This window comes from Triticum urartu, chromosome 5A, assembly GCF_056163025.1.
Source record: "Triticum urartu cultivar PI428250 chromosome 5A, HENAU_Tu73, whole genome shotgun sequence".
Classification (NCBI taxonomy): domain Eukaryota; kingdom Viridiplantae; phylum Streptophyta; class Magnoliopsida; order Poales; family Poaceae; genus Triticum; species Triticum urartu.
This window is the reverse complement of record NC_141877.1, coordinates 508167802-508183452: the sequence shown is the minus strand read 5'-3', so window position 1 is coordinate 508183452 and position 15651 is coordinate 508167802. Positions and strand designations below refer to the sequence as shown.

The 15651-nt window shown below is 50.7% G+C and overlaps 1 protein-coding gene across 1 annotated transcript; it reads left to right on the top strand.

Annotated features, from left to right (window-relative positions):
* Positions 1–848: 848 nt before the first annotated feature.
* Positions 849–1788, top strand: LOC125556491 (dehydration-responsive element-binding protein 1H-like). The gene has a single exon (XM_048719218.2). The coding sequence runs from the start codon at positions 986–988 to the stop codon at positions 1703–1705; it is 720 nt and encodes a 239-aa protein (XP_048575175.2). The 5' UTR covers positions 849–985; the 3' UTR covers positions 1706–1788.
* The last annotated feature ends 13863 nt before the right edge of the window (positions 1789–15651 follow it).

Genomic DNA, 15651 nt, shown 5'->3' with positions numbered 1-15651 from the left:
ATGTGCTTGGATCCGAGTCCAAGGACGACACCCTTCATGCACATTTTCATTTAAAAGGCACCACTATTAAGGAAACTTATCTTATTTTTTCGTTCTGAAGAGCTCTCGTCCCGGTTTCCCAATAAAAGACAACGTTAGGGAAACTTCTAATAGTTTGAGTGTTGTCAACACGGTGGTAGTTATTGATGTTTTATTATAACGAGTCGCACACCTTGCCTAATTCTTTCTTCTCATTGCTTTAGTGGTTGTGCACGTCCTATCCATGCAAAGGTCAGGTGTGCGTTTAGCTCCTTGAGACACTACAATTCAATGAAAACGCCCTCTGCTTCCTTGAGTCCCAATTGCTTCGGACCAGATGTAGGTAATTTGGCGCCATCGCGGTTCACGGTCACCGGTGCCTCTCGTGCCTTCCGTGTCCAGATAACTTGGAGAAACACGAGACTCATTCAATAGTACTCCCTCTATCCCAAACTATAAAAACATTTTGAACACTATAATAATGTCAAAAACGTTGTTATATTAGGGGACGGAGCGAGTAACAACTGTCTGTCCCTTCGAGCCTTCACTAGTTCACTTCGTCACGCGCCTACCAGCCGTCCAACCCCAGCCTTCACTAGTTCACTGTGTTAAGCAAGCAGGAAGTTGCCTCTTGTTTAACACTGCAAAGCCGAAAGCCCCCACACGCCCAGCAGGAGAAAAGTCACATGAGGCTATTAACGCCACTTAATTTAATCCTACACGGTCCCATCGTCACCAGCTGTTTGTACGCCGGCATCCCGACCGCTGTCTTCAGCGCGTTCATACATTCGAAGCTCCAGCACAGCACATAACTATAAATACATCTCACACACTCCACAGATGCCAACAGCGAACACTCCCACTCAAGCTCAAGTATCTCGCACCGGAGTAGCTCACACTCCTCACTAAGCTCAAGCACCAAGCTCGACTGCTCAGAAAGGAAGCGCCGACCACTCTGCCGGTTGCCATGGGCATGGGCCTTGAGATCCTGAGCTCCTCCCCCTCCTCTTCCAACGAGAACGCGTTGGTGGCCAAGCGCCCGGCGGGGCGCACCAAGTTCCGGGAGACAAGGCACCCGGTGTACCGCGGCGTGCGGCGCCGGGGCAACGGCGAGCGGTGGGTCTGCGAGGTGCGCGTCCCCGGCAAGCGCGGCGCGAGGCTCTGGCTCGGGACGTATGCCACGGCCGAGATCGCAGCGCGCGCCAACGACGCCGCCATGCTCGCCCTGGGCGGCCGCTCCGCCGCGCGCCTTAACTTCCCGGACTCCGCGTGGCTGCTCGCCGTGCCGTCCGCGCACTCCGATCTCGCCGACGTCCGGCGCGCGGCGGTCGAGGCCGTCGCGGATTTGCAGCGACGGGAGGCTGCCGGTGGGTCCATCACCGCCACCGTCAACGAGGAGGCCTCCTGTGGCGCTCCTGCGGAGTCGTCGTCGGAGTCTGACGATGCCAGTTCGTCGGAGACGTCGAAACCTTCTGCCCATGGGGACTTTGCGCTGCCGGGCGGAATGGACGTAGAAATGTTCAGTAGGCTTGACTTGTTCCCGGAAACGGACTTGGGCTCGTACTACGCGAGCCTCGCGGAGGCGCTGCTCATGGACCCACCGCCGGTGGCGACCGGCACCGGCGCGTACTGGGATGACGGAGAGTTCGGCGAGGTGGCAACTGAGTTCGCGCTCTGGAGCTTGTAGCCGATTCTGCTATGTTTTGACTCTGTAGTCTTTATTTTTTCCAGTTGAGAATTCATTATAACACAGTTTTATTCCACTGTTTATACTCCGGTTCTTCTCTAGCTGAGACGAACTACACGCAGTTTCAAGCTGTAAAAAGGAGCACACAAAAAAAACACAAATCGAAGCAGATACAGTAGTAGAACGAGAGGCGAGACGGCTTTGCAATGGGCTCCAGAAAAAGGAAATATTCCTTCATGCAGCATGAGCTCAACAGGCAAAGCAGAACCCGACGAGAGGGAGGCAGCTTTCAGTCGATGTTAACCCTTGTTCGCAACGAGCAATCCACAAGATGTGGTCCGATGTCATGTCTCCCATCCGTCTGTCTATAACATGTGGTCTCTCGGGTTGATCTGGTCACGGGCCCAGCAGGTTTGAGCGACGAGAGCTCTGAATCTTCTCGGTGTGTCTCCTGTGGAAATCTTTGCAGCTGAGCCTGCCGTCACCTTCACTCACAGACTCGCTTTCAGCGGGACTAAGATGATGAGGCAGTAGCACACTCTCACGCGGGGCGGGGAGCCGGCGGGTGTTCTTCCGATATCTTTTGTAGGATGTGACTTGTCCTTGTAGCCAGATATTTAGACGTGTAGTGATACTTGCTGAGTAGTGACTAGCGCGTGTGCACAATACGTAATTCCGAACTTGTTTCCATTCGGTGTAAAGGATTTCACAGGATTTGTATAACACTATAATTTCTTTCGTAGTACTATTTTGAAGGAAAAACTATAGGAAAATGATAACTAGCAAACACCAGATTTTTTGGCGCTCTGAGTGAACGCCCTCAAAGCCGTCTGATCATGGTAGAACAACAGCAATTTTTCTGTGAAGCGTGACAGTTTTTTGTTTTTTTCCCCGCTACATGACCATTTTCGCCTCCGATCATGGCAAACCCTACAAAGTTGACATGACAAATTTATTAGTAGGTTTGGCATTGTAAGTTTGACGTATGCTGAAAAAACGCTCCCCGGGAATGTTCCCCGGATATTGCTGTCCAAACTACATCAACAGTTCTGCTAAGTCTCAGCACACTGAGACTTCTTTATGTTTTAATCGATACTATCTTCTTTTCATTTTTTTTGCGGGTGAAAGAAAATTTATTTCTCACACATAAAGTGCCTCGGCATTACATAAGTCAGGTACCTTATCCGGTCCAGATCCCAACCACACCACCGTACGTTTATGAACTCTACCAAAGTTTGCAAGAAAATGACTCACACCGTTCTGTTCTCTACGAATATGAACTAGCTTAACCTCCCTTCCTGCTAGCATCAAACGCCTAACCCGATCAACAAGCAAGGCAAAACGAGATCTATCCCTCGTCGGTGCTAGTAGCGCATGTACCGCCGCCCCGCAGTCTGTCTCCATCTCAATAGGCAAAGGGGTCCATTGAAGTGCCAAGTTGAGCCCGTCCATGCAGGCCTGCAGTTCGGCTTCCAGAGGATCCGAACACGTCCGGAGTTTTCTGCATAAAGAAAAAATGATGTCGCCCGTGTCGCTCCGGAGGACCATGCCTATACCAGCCTCTCCCACTACTAGGAAAAGGCATGTTAGTGGCGCACCGAATTTGCCTTCTAATGGCGCACTACCGGTGCGCCACTGGCATCACGCCATTAGAATTAAATTCTAATGGCGCACCACGCCATTAGTATAGCGTGCAGTGCGCCATTAAAATGCCTCCCAGGGGGGCATATGTACCCATGTGCTTTGGCATTCTAATGGCGCACCAGCAGTAAATGCGCCATTAGTGTGATGATCACAGTGCGCCATTAGTGTCTTGTGTGGTGCGCCATTAGTATGAATATTAGGTTTTTTTTGCTTTTCTGATTTTTGCACAGGTTACAAAATATATTATTGGACAGAATATAGACAGCAGCACACAACAACATCAGATTCATCGAATACAATAGAAGATTAGTCTCCGAATACAATTCATCATATTAGTCTCCGAATTCAAAAGACCGAACAAAGATAAAACATTACAAGTCTCAAGACCGCGAGTATCGAGTTTGCCTTCACATTACAAGTCGATATCGATCATCTAAACTACCATCACATAGAAGAGAGCTGTGGTCATCACGATGAGCATCATCGCGATCAAACTGGTCTTCATCCGGTTCCTCCAACGCTCCCTCCTCTCTCCCGCTAGATAGCGGGCGTATCTACATTCGGCCTCCGCCCTAGTGGTGTACCCTTTGTAACTGTTACCGCTGAAACGGTGAACCTGTCTCCGACACTCCTCCCAGTCGTCATAGACTCCGGGAACCTTACCCTTGTACACGACATACGACGGCATCTCTATGCACAAGCCAAACAACAGACAATACATAAGCAATATGTAAGTATGCAACAAAAGGATCGGAAGAGAAAAGTAAGATATTAATAGCACGATTCATGGTCCTACTAATAAATAGCATGGATTACATCTAAGTTGAACGACTGTCCAAACCAAAGAGACATACGAATTCATTAAAGTATAATTACAACATGAGCCAATCAATGTTTCAGAACTACACATCACTATTTTCGACTCGACTCATCGGACAGGAACGTGGATGAAGCCGTCGTCTGTCGTGATGGTCATGAAATCACGGTCGTTGTCACCCTGCATTTGTAGCGTTTCATCTATCTCACTGTTGGACGGTTGATATCTGAGGAAGAACTGCCCCGAGGTATGAAGGACATCTTGATGGATGATGTCCGCAAACTCCGACTGGATGCGAAAGAATTCTTGTCTGAGGTCCGCGTCCTGGACTGCCGACAAGCTCGCGGCCCAATCTTTGAGATTATCTGGTAGCAGAAGTTGATGATGGTCCCTTACGATCGCCCGCATGTGATGGAGGGCGTAGTAGGCATCCTTCTGACCGCCAGGCGGCTGCTTGACGCAGCAGAACTTCGTATTGTGTGAGAACATGTGCTTGCCGTACTTACGAACTGCCCTGGTGAAGGTGCCTCCAGATTTGGTGTAGCCGGGGAGAACATCATTAAGAACTTTCTTGACATTTGTGTAGTCTATGTTGGAGTTACGGTTCGGGTTGAAATACGTGGCCATGGAATATTTCGGGCTTAAGAGGATGAGTGTGCAATGTGTGTAACTGCACAGAACACGGAATGTTAGAAAAAAAAGAACGATCGAAATCTAAGAAATCATATGTTACGGGGCGGTTAAGGGATGACTTACTCGGGAAAGTAAGCCACAAGGAAGTTATCCTTATCTGGGTTTGCCAGAATGACGCCTTCGAGGTGTGAACTCGCAACTTGGCGGTCCCCAGCGCTGCTCAAGTGCTTGGCACACATGTAGAAGGGGTCGACTATCACGATGTCCGGGGTCTTGTCTCTAATGATCCGCATCTCCATACTCAGCGAAAACAGCCGAACGAAGGTGTAGTGCAGCGGATGAAGGTTAAACATAGCAAAGATGTCATCAAACCGCAGGACGATCGTACCCTCGATGTCGCCATCCACAAAGCCCTTGCCCTCTGGCACCTTGGCCATGAAAACCAGGTATGCCACATCCTTCTCCCTGAGACGCCGCTTCTCCAAAGAAAGAACACTGTCATGCAGACTCCGCATAGCACCGGTTGCAGCATTCAGCATATTTGGCGGTAGCATCGCCCTACCCGCCACATGCACCCTCCTCGAGATATCCTTAGGTGAAGGTGGCCCGTCCTGAGCACGGATCGAACTCAGTGCCGGCTGGCTCGCACCGGCGCCCTTGTTAGTCTTTCGTTTCCGTCCCTTCTTCTTGATCTCCTATAATTGGACCGAGTTCTGCTCACAGACCGCCTTCTTGAGCATGTTGGGGCTGATAATATTTCGCACCTCAGCTATCTGAGGCTCGGTGAAGGCGGGAGCTGGAGGCGTGTCTTGAGAACTGAACGCCAGACGACGCCTGTTGCAATTGGAATTCTCCGCCGTACCAGCTAGATCGCGGTGGTCTTGGTTGGGTTCTTGAGAAAGAGGCCCGCAGAACTCGTCAGCGTACCCCTGTTCGACAAAGTACTTATCAACGTTGGTAAATGTACCATCGTCGTTGTCGTCGCCGTCCGGATCCTGTGCCATAGGGATGTCCGGCAGGTCCGGTAGTGTTGCGGCGTTCTTGCCATGGCTTGGCGCCGGCACGACTGGCGGTCTTGTCTGTGGGGTGGTGTCCCCCGTCCCCAAACGAATCTGGCTCTTCGGCCAAAGCAGGGGCCAGTTTACGCAGGCGCTGAGGGTCATCTCATCTTCTTTGTCGGCCCCAGCGGGTCGAATCGGAAGTAACAGCTCGTCGCAGCCTGGCAGCACCCGAACCACTTCAACCCTATACATTGTGGGTGGCATCGGATTACCGTGGAACATGGGGTTGCCCGGTTGAACGATTCTGCCCTTGGCGACATCGACCAACTCGGCGCCCACGAAGTGCAGAAGAGTGCAAGGAACGTCGGCGGTGCCCTGCGAAAACATGTACAGGGCGTCAGGGATGCCCAGTCAAAGGCAAGGAGATGAAGTCATCGGCCGAGAGGCTTAGTTACCGTGATGCCGTCGAGCTCGGCTAATGTCGAGGCACCGCCAACGGCGGGCGTGCAACTGACGGAGGGGGCGCTTGTTGGCGAGGTGCCGGCCGGCGTACACTCGGGTGCATTAAGCTCCAATGCCCGTGCCGGCGCCGGAGACACGAATATCGCCTCCGCCGGAGACACCAATGGCGCCGCCGCCGGAGATACCAATGGCGCCGCCGGAGACACCAATGGCGCCGCCTGCGCGCTGTGCGAGTTGCTGGCCGTGAAGCTGGGAACCGGGGGAGGCCCCTGTTGGCCGCCCGCAATCCACATCGTCAGCCCATGAATCAACGTAGGCACCATGGTGTTGAGCGTCGTTCCAAGTTGTTGTTGCACTTGCTCTTGGACAAGCTCCGGAATCCGCGCCACTTGTGCCTTGAGTTCTTCAACCTCGCGCGTCTGGCTTTTCGAGCTGGTCTTTTTCTCCTTCCGCACACCAGCTGTATAGTATGACCCCCATTTTGTGGACAAGCCTTTGCCGGCCACACGACCAGCTGACGTCGGCTTAGTGAGCTTATCCTTGTTTTTCATTACGTTCAACGCCCTATTTAAAGGGGTGTCGAAAGGGGAGCTCTTAGACGACCCCGTGCTACTACTTTCAGTGTCCTGCGAAAGGAACGTGAACCATTTAGAAATATTGGGGATTAATTAGAGTGCAACCATATGGAGCTAATTACGCGGGGGTGTATTCCTTACCAGAAGAAACTCAAGCGCCCTGGTCTTCGGATCCGTGGTAAGCTCCTTTGTTATCGGGTCCTCCTTGTACCGGGCCCTGACATAGTTCCTGGTCTGCTTGTCACCGCTGTATTTCTCGAAGCGGGGCGGTAGGCCTTGCTCGGCACGCTCCGCGTCCTCCTTGTCCCATATAGGCTCCGCCACTCTGTAACCACCGGGACCGAGTTTGTGTTCCCCTAAGTTCAACTCCCGCATTTCTTTCCCCCACTGACTTGATTCGGAGGTTGCACAGCTCTCGCACTTGATCTTGAACTCCTTGTACTCATCTTCGCTCATCAAAGGATATTTCGCCTTGATCTTCTCATAACTATCACCTTTATCAATCATTCTCTTCACCACGCTTTTCCAAGTAGACAGGGCCGTGCTCATCTTCGTGAGGGCGGCACTGTTTACTTTATTCCCTGAGAGGTGTGTGTTTTCAAATTCGGCGGGGAACTTGTATCGTTCGTGCAGCTTCGTGAAGAGGAGGTTGCGCAAATTCCCTCGGTCCTTATGCCTAAGGTTCTCGGTGTTGATCGATACGGTGCTCCGGAGAATGCACCCGAGCTGAAACGAGTACCCCTTGACTATATGTTTGGGCTCCGTTGGATTCCCGTCAGAGTCCACTTGAGTGAATTCCTCCTTGAGGGTGCGGAGCGCATTCGGGCGCCGGTCCTTCCTTTGCTTCTTCGGTTGGCTGCCATCTGTGTGTGCGCCGCCATCATCAGTGGTGGCATCCTCGGCGGCACCATCAGTGGTGTCATCCCCGACGCCACTAGGGGTTGTGTAATCAGGATCGGTGTCTTCCGCGGCGTCCTCATAGCGGTGAGGTTGTTCCTCCATCTCCTGGGATAGCTCCCAGAATTGCTTGCCGCCCGAACCACCGGCCTCATCCTTGTGGGCCATGTTTCGCTCTAAATAGGAAAAAAGTTTGGTCAAAAAGTTGGTTATTGTCAAGGAACAAGATCATGGTCTCATCATTTAGGGTTTGTCGACACCGAGGCACCCTAAAAGCCTAAGCTTTCATCATTTAGGGTTTGTCGACGCCGAGGCACCCTAAAAGCCTAAGCGTACATCATTTAGGTTCTCATCGACACCGAGTCATCCGGGGCAGCCAAGTTAAGTTTTCATCATTTAGGGTTTATCGATGCCGAGGCACCCTAGGTTGGGCCTAATCACTTGGCACTAATCACTTGGCTCTATTGCCACCTATATTGGGTTTATCATCTAGGGTTTATCGATGCTAAGGAGAATTCTAAGTTGGGCCTAATAACTTGGCTCTATTGCCACCTATGGTTTAATGCAGCAAGAATGGCAGGGCAGTTGATCCTACTTAACTAAGTACTAAGATACCCCGGCCCATGCATTAGTCGCAAGTACCCCATATGTCCTATTTTTAGCAAAGTCATGCTAAAATTCACGGAAAATTTTAGCATGACCTTTGCTGAAAATAGGACATATGGAGTACCTGGATTTGCCGGAACGGAAGTTAATCGACATTCCGGCAAACTCAAGGGCAACTCGGGGTACCTGCAAATTCATCACGACACAATGGTCGGAGACAAAACCCAGCAAACTAGCAAGATGATCATCATCTTTGCAAGACAGTAGCTCAAGTTTTTGACAGTAGCCTCTGAAGAAAACAGCATTGCAACATTCAAGTTCACAGGATAAAAAAATCATCCACATCCATAACAAAATGCCAGCTGCTGCCATGGTCAAAGAATAGATTATGATAGCTGGACAAGTACAGGTCAAACTAGATAATTTTCAGAACCAGTTTAACCACCGCAGGATAAAACAATGCATCCAAGACTGGGCTTAGACTAATATCCTCATAGCATAATCTGACATCAAGCAAATAATATAAGAACAGTGAAAATGTATGTTCACTGCAAATGAATATGGACCAAGTGTTCACATTCTTGGAGTAACAAATATTCATCTACTCATTTGTAGATACCTAGGAGTAACAAGACTGCACTTGCCAATAATGTTTTATTTAATGAAGCAAACCAAGTCAATCTGTAGCCATGCTATACTAAATTCTAACTATAACAAGGATACTCACTGCACTAGACATCAAAGGGCTGTCCAAAAGCAAACTCAGTTCCCATTTGTTGCTCAAGTAAATAGCAGGCATGCCTCACATGTTTTTGTTCTAGAAAAACACAGACTCCGGCTTCGACAGCATAATACAGAGTACTGAACCAACATTGTGAATACAAGATCCTCCACCACTGCAGGTAACACCAACAGCCACAGGGAGCCCTAACTTAGTCCAAAATGACATGGCTAGGTCTCAGGTTTTCCCACTATAAACATGGAAGAACACACATAGAGATCCATGGATCGCACCCTGCCCCCAGCTACGTGCTGCACCGATCATGCCCTGGCACCTGCGCATCAACACGGCAACTAATCACACGGCCGCATCCGCCCTCTCACGCGCCAGCCCACCCACCTACGCATCGCGTTAGAGCGCAGCCATGGCATTCAATCAACACACGACCAATATAAATCTGCTCTGATTTCGCAGGCCCGGAGGAGCAGGGGACGGATTCGGCACGAATACGCAGCAGGGCGGGCTGGGGAAGAAGGAGGGAGGGGGGAGTGTTGGGGCGGGCGGCGCTTACGGATTGCTCGGAGTGCCAGGCGAGGCTGCGGCAACTAGGAGATGAGATTGGGGTAGGGTCGCCTCACTCACCTGCTGGCTAGCGCGCCGGTGTCGGGGAGAGGCGGGAGGGTTCGGGTGGCGTGAGCAAGGAGGTTGGTCGGTGCGGCGGTCCTCGATCTACGGTGGCGGTCCTCCTGGATCTGCGGCGGCGGTCCTCCTCGAGAGTCACTTGGCAGCAGCAGCTTCCCAGCCCGTCAGGGCACTCCTCCCTGGTCCGGACTGGCCATGCTGCTCGGGGACGGCGAAGGAGGCGAGGGGGGCGGCGAACACGGGGGGCAGTGGGTGAGATCGATGAGGCAGGGGAGAGATTAGAGAGATTGGAGATTTAGTATGGGGGAAAGCTTTCTAATGGCGCACCACCCCCTCGTGCGCCTTAAGTACGACTATTCTAATGGCGCACCACCCCTCGGTGCGCCATTAGAATTTTGTTTTAATCTAGCCCACTAGCCATATCTACAACCTAACCCTATCTACAATAGAACCCACCCACTAGCCTGACTGGTTAGCACGTAGCACACACACCAAGAGGTCCTGGGTTCGATTCCCAGGCTCCCCAATATTTTTTATGCATTTTAAATACTGTTTTTATATTTATTTATGTTTAAATAGGTTCAAACTTGTTTAAATCATAATAGTAATATTTTTTTATAAAAACAGTAATAATTTTTTAAAAAATATGTTCAAATTTGTTACTTGAAAATACCATCGGCGGCGACGGTGGAGCGGGGGAGGGTGCGGGGGGTGCCCATTGGCGGCGGTGGAGCGGGGGAGGGTGTGGGAGGCCGGGTGCTCGTCGGCGGCGGTGGAGCGGGGGAGGGTTGCGGTGGGTCGTCGGCGGCGGTGGAGCTAGCGGGGGAGGGTGCGGGTAGGATCGAGATGGAGGGGGATCGAGATCGAGATGGAGGGGGAATCGAGATCGAGATGGAGGGGGATCGAGATCAAGTGTCCTCATGAATTCAAAAAGTGCCCATTAAATTTAAAAATATTCATGATATCAAAAAGTGCCCATGAAATACAATCGAGAAATGAAGACTACGATTTAAATACAATCGATCTTAGCTAGCTATCTGTTCACAATCTTCTTGCCCTTCTTTTTCGCAAATGGAGTTCTTCTATGGAACGAACGTCCTTTAGGTAGGGTGGTCCTGCTTCTTCTTGTGGTGTGTGTTGCTACTTTATCGTCGTCGTCATGTTCGATCTTCGGGTCGCCGTACTTGTCGAAGTCTTGCTCATTGGCTACTCCATCCATTCCGATGATCTTCCTTTTGCCTCTCCTCACGACAACACGACTGGGCTTTGACGGGTCGGTAATGAAGAAGCATTGGTCCACTTGGGAAGCCAGTACCCATGGCTCATTTTTCGCGGTGACGTTTGCGCCCGCGGTCTTGGATTTGGCTTCGCGTATAACCATGGTGGTGAAATACCGGTCTTCTTTTAGGACGCTCTTGGCCCATCTGACACGGAACATCGGGACCTTCTCTCCAGCGTAGCTCAGCTCCCAGATCTCCTCGATCCTTCCGTAGTATCTGTCCTTGTCGTTACCGGTGTAGAATTCCATCGTTACCCCGGAGTTCTGATAACCATCGCTCTTCATGTCCTTGTCCTCGGTGTAGAATGTGTAGCCGTTGATATCGTACGCCTCATAGGTCATCAGGTTGTGCTCGGCGCCCTGTGACAAGGCGAATATGAGTTGTTCTTCCGCGGAAGAATCCTCATGTAAAGGGTACGACAGAAGCTTCTGCTTGAACCAACGCGTGAAACATGAGTTGTGCTCTTTGAGTATATCTCCGCCCGTCCTCTGTTGGCCTCGGTCATTGTACGTCTTCTCAATAAAGGTTTTGTGCTCTACCACCCAAGGATCGACCACGTCTATGTGTTGTAGCGCGACTAGGTTTGCTCTTTCAAAGTCGGCGAGTCGACCCTCGAAGTCGACATGCATTTCGCGGCGACCCTCACGGTGACCCCATCCAGCGAGCCTGCCGAGGTGCCTGTTGACGGGCAGACCAACGGGGTTCTCGATGCCTAGATAATTCGTGCAGTAGGAGATGCACTCTTCGGTCAGAAAGCCCCTGGCTATACTTCCCTCTGGACGTGACATGTTGCGAACGTATCCTTTGATGACACCATTCATCCTTTCGAACGGCATCATGCTGTGCAGGAACGTCGGCCCGAGTTGGATGATATCCTCCACGATATGGACCAGCAGATGCACCATAACGTCGAAGAATGCGGGCGGGAAGTACATCTCAAGCTCGCATAGTATCACCACGATCTCTTCCTGTAGCCTTCTGAGTTGCCTCACGCCAATCGACTTCCGAGAGATGACGTCGAAAAAGTTTCATAGGCCAAATAGCGTTTCACGGACGTGCGCGTCCATGATCCCACGGATTGCAACTGGAAGTATCTGCGTCATCAGCACGTGACAGTCGTGAGACTTCATCCCGCTGAACTTCTGCTTCGCTGGGTCTAGGTATCTTCTTATCTTCCCCGCGTAACCGTAAGGAAGTTTTACTCCTAGGAGGCAGGTGAAAAACTGCTCGATCTCCTCCTGACTTAGAGTGAAGCACGCGGGAGGGTAGTCATTTCCGGTCTTCTTGGCCTTTTTGCCTTTGCGACGAATTTCTGTGTCCTGCTTCGCCTCATCATCATCATCATCATCATCATCATCATCATCATCATTAGCGTGAAGCTCCTGCCTGATGCCCATTGATTTCAAGTCTGCCCTTACTTTCGGCCCATCTTTGGTCCTCTCTGGCATGTTGAGCAGGGTATCAAGCAGACTCTCGCACACGTTCTTCGTGATATGCATGACATCAAGGCTGTGAGGCACACGGTGGATCTTCCAGTACGGCAAGTCCCAAAAAACAGACCTCGTTTTCCATACCTTCAGCAGCGGCTCTGGCGCCTTTCGCTTCTTTCCCGGCTCTGGCGCCTTTTGCTTCTTTCCCGGCAGTGGACAGTCTTTCCAATTTTTCAACAGCTCGTCTATTTCCTCGCTGCTCCTCGTACACGGGCGTTTTCGGGGTTCAGTTTCACCATCGAACAGATCCTTGCGTTTCCTCCACGGGTCATCGTCGTGAAGCCACCTTCGATGTCCCATGAACACGGTTTTCGAAGACCCGGGATCTCTATCTAGCTGGCGATACGTTGTGTCATCCATGCGCCTTACACATCCAGAAAATCCATGGACTACCTGCCCCGCGAGATATCCGTAACCGAGATAGTCGTGCACCGTCGTGAGCAGTGCGGGCTCTCATAGGGAAATATTCTTTCTCTGCGGCGTCCCATGTATTGGCTGGCGTTTTCCACAACGTGTCTAGCTCCTCCTTCAGCAGCCCCAGATACAGATTGATGTCGTTCCCTGGTTGTTTCGGCCCTTCAATTAGCATACTCATGTGAATGTACTTCCTCTTCATGCACAACCAGGGGGGAAGGTTGTACATCCACACAAACACAGGCCAGGTGCTATGTGTGCTTCTCTGGCTGCCAAACGGATTGACTCCATCGGTGCTCGCGCCCAGCACGATGTTCCTTGGATCCTTCCCAAATTCTGGGTATTCGAAGTTCAACGCTTGCCACTAGCTCGCATCCTTAGGGTGACTCAGCATCTTGTTTTTTTTATTTATCTCCGGATCATTTCCATCATCTTCCCGCTTCTTCTCCTCCCTATCCGCGTGCCAACGCAAGAGCTTTGCTACCTTAGGGTCCGCGAAATACCGCTGCAGACGAGGAGTGATCGAAAAGTACCACACCGATTTTCGAGGAGCTTTCTTCCTCTTCTTGTATCGAGTGACGCCGCACACCGGACATATGGTAGACTCCGCGTGCTCGTCCCGATAAATGATACAATTGTTCATGCACACATGGTATTTCACGTGCGGTAAATCCAGAGGACACACAATTTTCTTCGCCTCCTCGAAATTGGTCGGGCACTTGTTCCCCTTGGGAAGACGTTCGTGCCAGAATGACATGTTCTCGTCGAAGCATGCGTCGGTCATTTTGTGTTTTACCTTCATCTCCAGAGCCATGAGCGTTACTTTCAGGCGAGTATCCTCGGGCCTGCATCCTTCATACAATGGAGTAACCGCGTCTATCTCTAATTGATCCAGCTTGGCTTTCTCTCGGGCGGCAGCTCTTGCGTTATCCGTCTGCTTGAGAAGCAGCATTTGAATATGAGGGTCCTGCACCCAGCCTCCATCGTCGTCTGCTCCGGCATCTTCATCTTCATGATCATGCCCTTCGTCTTGATCTTTCTCATCATCATGTATGACATCTTCTACATGATGACTGTGTACAGCATCACTGTCGTGATCATGTCCTGGAGATTCTTCGTCTTCTCGCCCGCCCTCGCCGCGATGGTACTTGTCTTGTTGCCCTTCCTCATTTCTTGCCCGGCCCCCATGGACGACTTCATAGTCATCTTCATCACCTTGCCACCGATAGCCATCCATGAAACCACGCAAGAGCAGGTGGTCCCGCACCTGCCCGGAATCCGGGTCCGCAATAAGGCTCTTCAGCTTGCATCTTCGACACGGACATCTTATCTCCGTCTCGTTCTTTTGAAGCATCTCGGCCTTCGCGGAGCTCAAAAACCTATTCACGATGCCTTCAGTCATCGTGCGGACCATGGTCGCCTGCGGGGTAGAGCAAAACAATATTTTAGAACCAAGAAATTTTTTGGCATGACCTTCCCTAAAAATAGGACCAAAAAGAATGCATAGTGCCAAAATTCTCGCTGAAACGGAAATGAATCAAAACATTCCGGCAAAATATTGGCAACTATCGCATTTCAAATAGCAGTACCTTCAAACACAAACATATATGCAACACCACAAACACATGCAACACCACAAACATACATAGATCTAGCTAGGCCACAAAAAGTGCATGTGCACGTTGTTGGAGCGAGTTAGGGAGAAAAAAAGTAGATCTACATCATGAAGATAGCTTTCCCCTTACTTACCTATCAAAAAAAGGTAATTTCACCACTTAATTTTGATGAATCTATGGTGGAAATGAGGTGAGGAGGAGGAGCCAGCCGAAAGCTTGGAGAAGGAGGTGGAGGGAATGAAGTGGGGAAAGTGAGTGGGTAGATGTGGGGCTGTCCAAAATATCTTGTTGGGGTCCCAGGTTACTAATGGCGCACCACCAGCAAATGCGCCATTAGTACCTGGTTACTAATGGCGCACCTGCAGGTGGTGCGCCATTAGTAGTTTTGCAAAAAAGTAAAAAAATAAATATATATACTAATGGCGCACCGGGTAATAGTGCGCCATTACTAGTTTAAACTAGTAATGGCGCATTGTGAAACGGCGCGTCATTAGTAGTTTTGCAAAAAAAAGAATAATTTTTTTTACAGTAATGGCGCACTATTTGCCTGGTGCGCCATTACTAGTTAGAACTAGTAATGGCACACTTCGACCTGATGCGCCATTAGTTTGTATGGAAAAATGGAAAAAAAATTTAATACTAGTGGCGCACCCTGTTTCTGGTGCGCCATTAGTGTCTTCCACACTAATGGCGCATCACCAACCGGTGCGCCATTAGTATATAGTAGTGGCGCACTGCTTCTATGGTGCGCCATTAGTATCAATCCTATCTATAGCCCTTTTCCTAGTAGTGTCCGCTGGTGGCATTGTAGGAGCCGTCGACGTTGAGCTTCACCCACCCCGTCGCCGGTCGAGACCAGCGTAGCACCGTGGTTGGAGCAGGAGACTCATGCTGCATGGGCCGGGGGTGGCTAACAGCGTCCACCACCTGCTTCCCCTTGATTGGATCCGCCTGAGGAGAGTTCTGGACGCCCACCAATGAATCAACGTAGCTGATGAGGAAATTTTTGGATGCTTCGATTGGTGGTGGCTTCTTGTGGTGCACCATCTCATTTCGAACATACCAGCAGCGCCATAATGTCATCATGAGCTCCATCCTCTCCGTGTCCGGCAGCTCACAGAGAGCTTGGGCAAGCCATTCCGTTCCAG

What these genes read in the sequence shown, in the direction of transcription:
- LOC125556491 (XM_048719218.2), top strand. Translation starts at nt 986, where the DNA reads ATGGGCATGGGCCTTGAGATCCTGAGCTCCTCCCCCTCCTCTTCCAAC.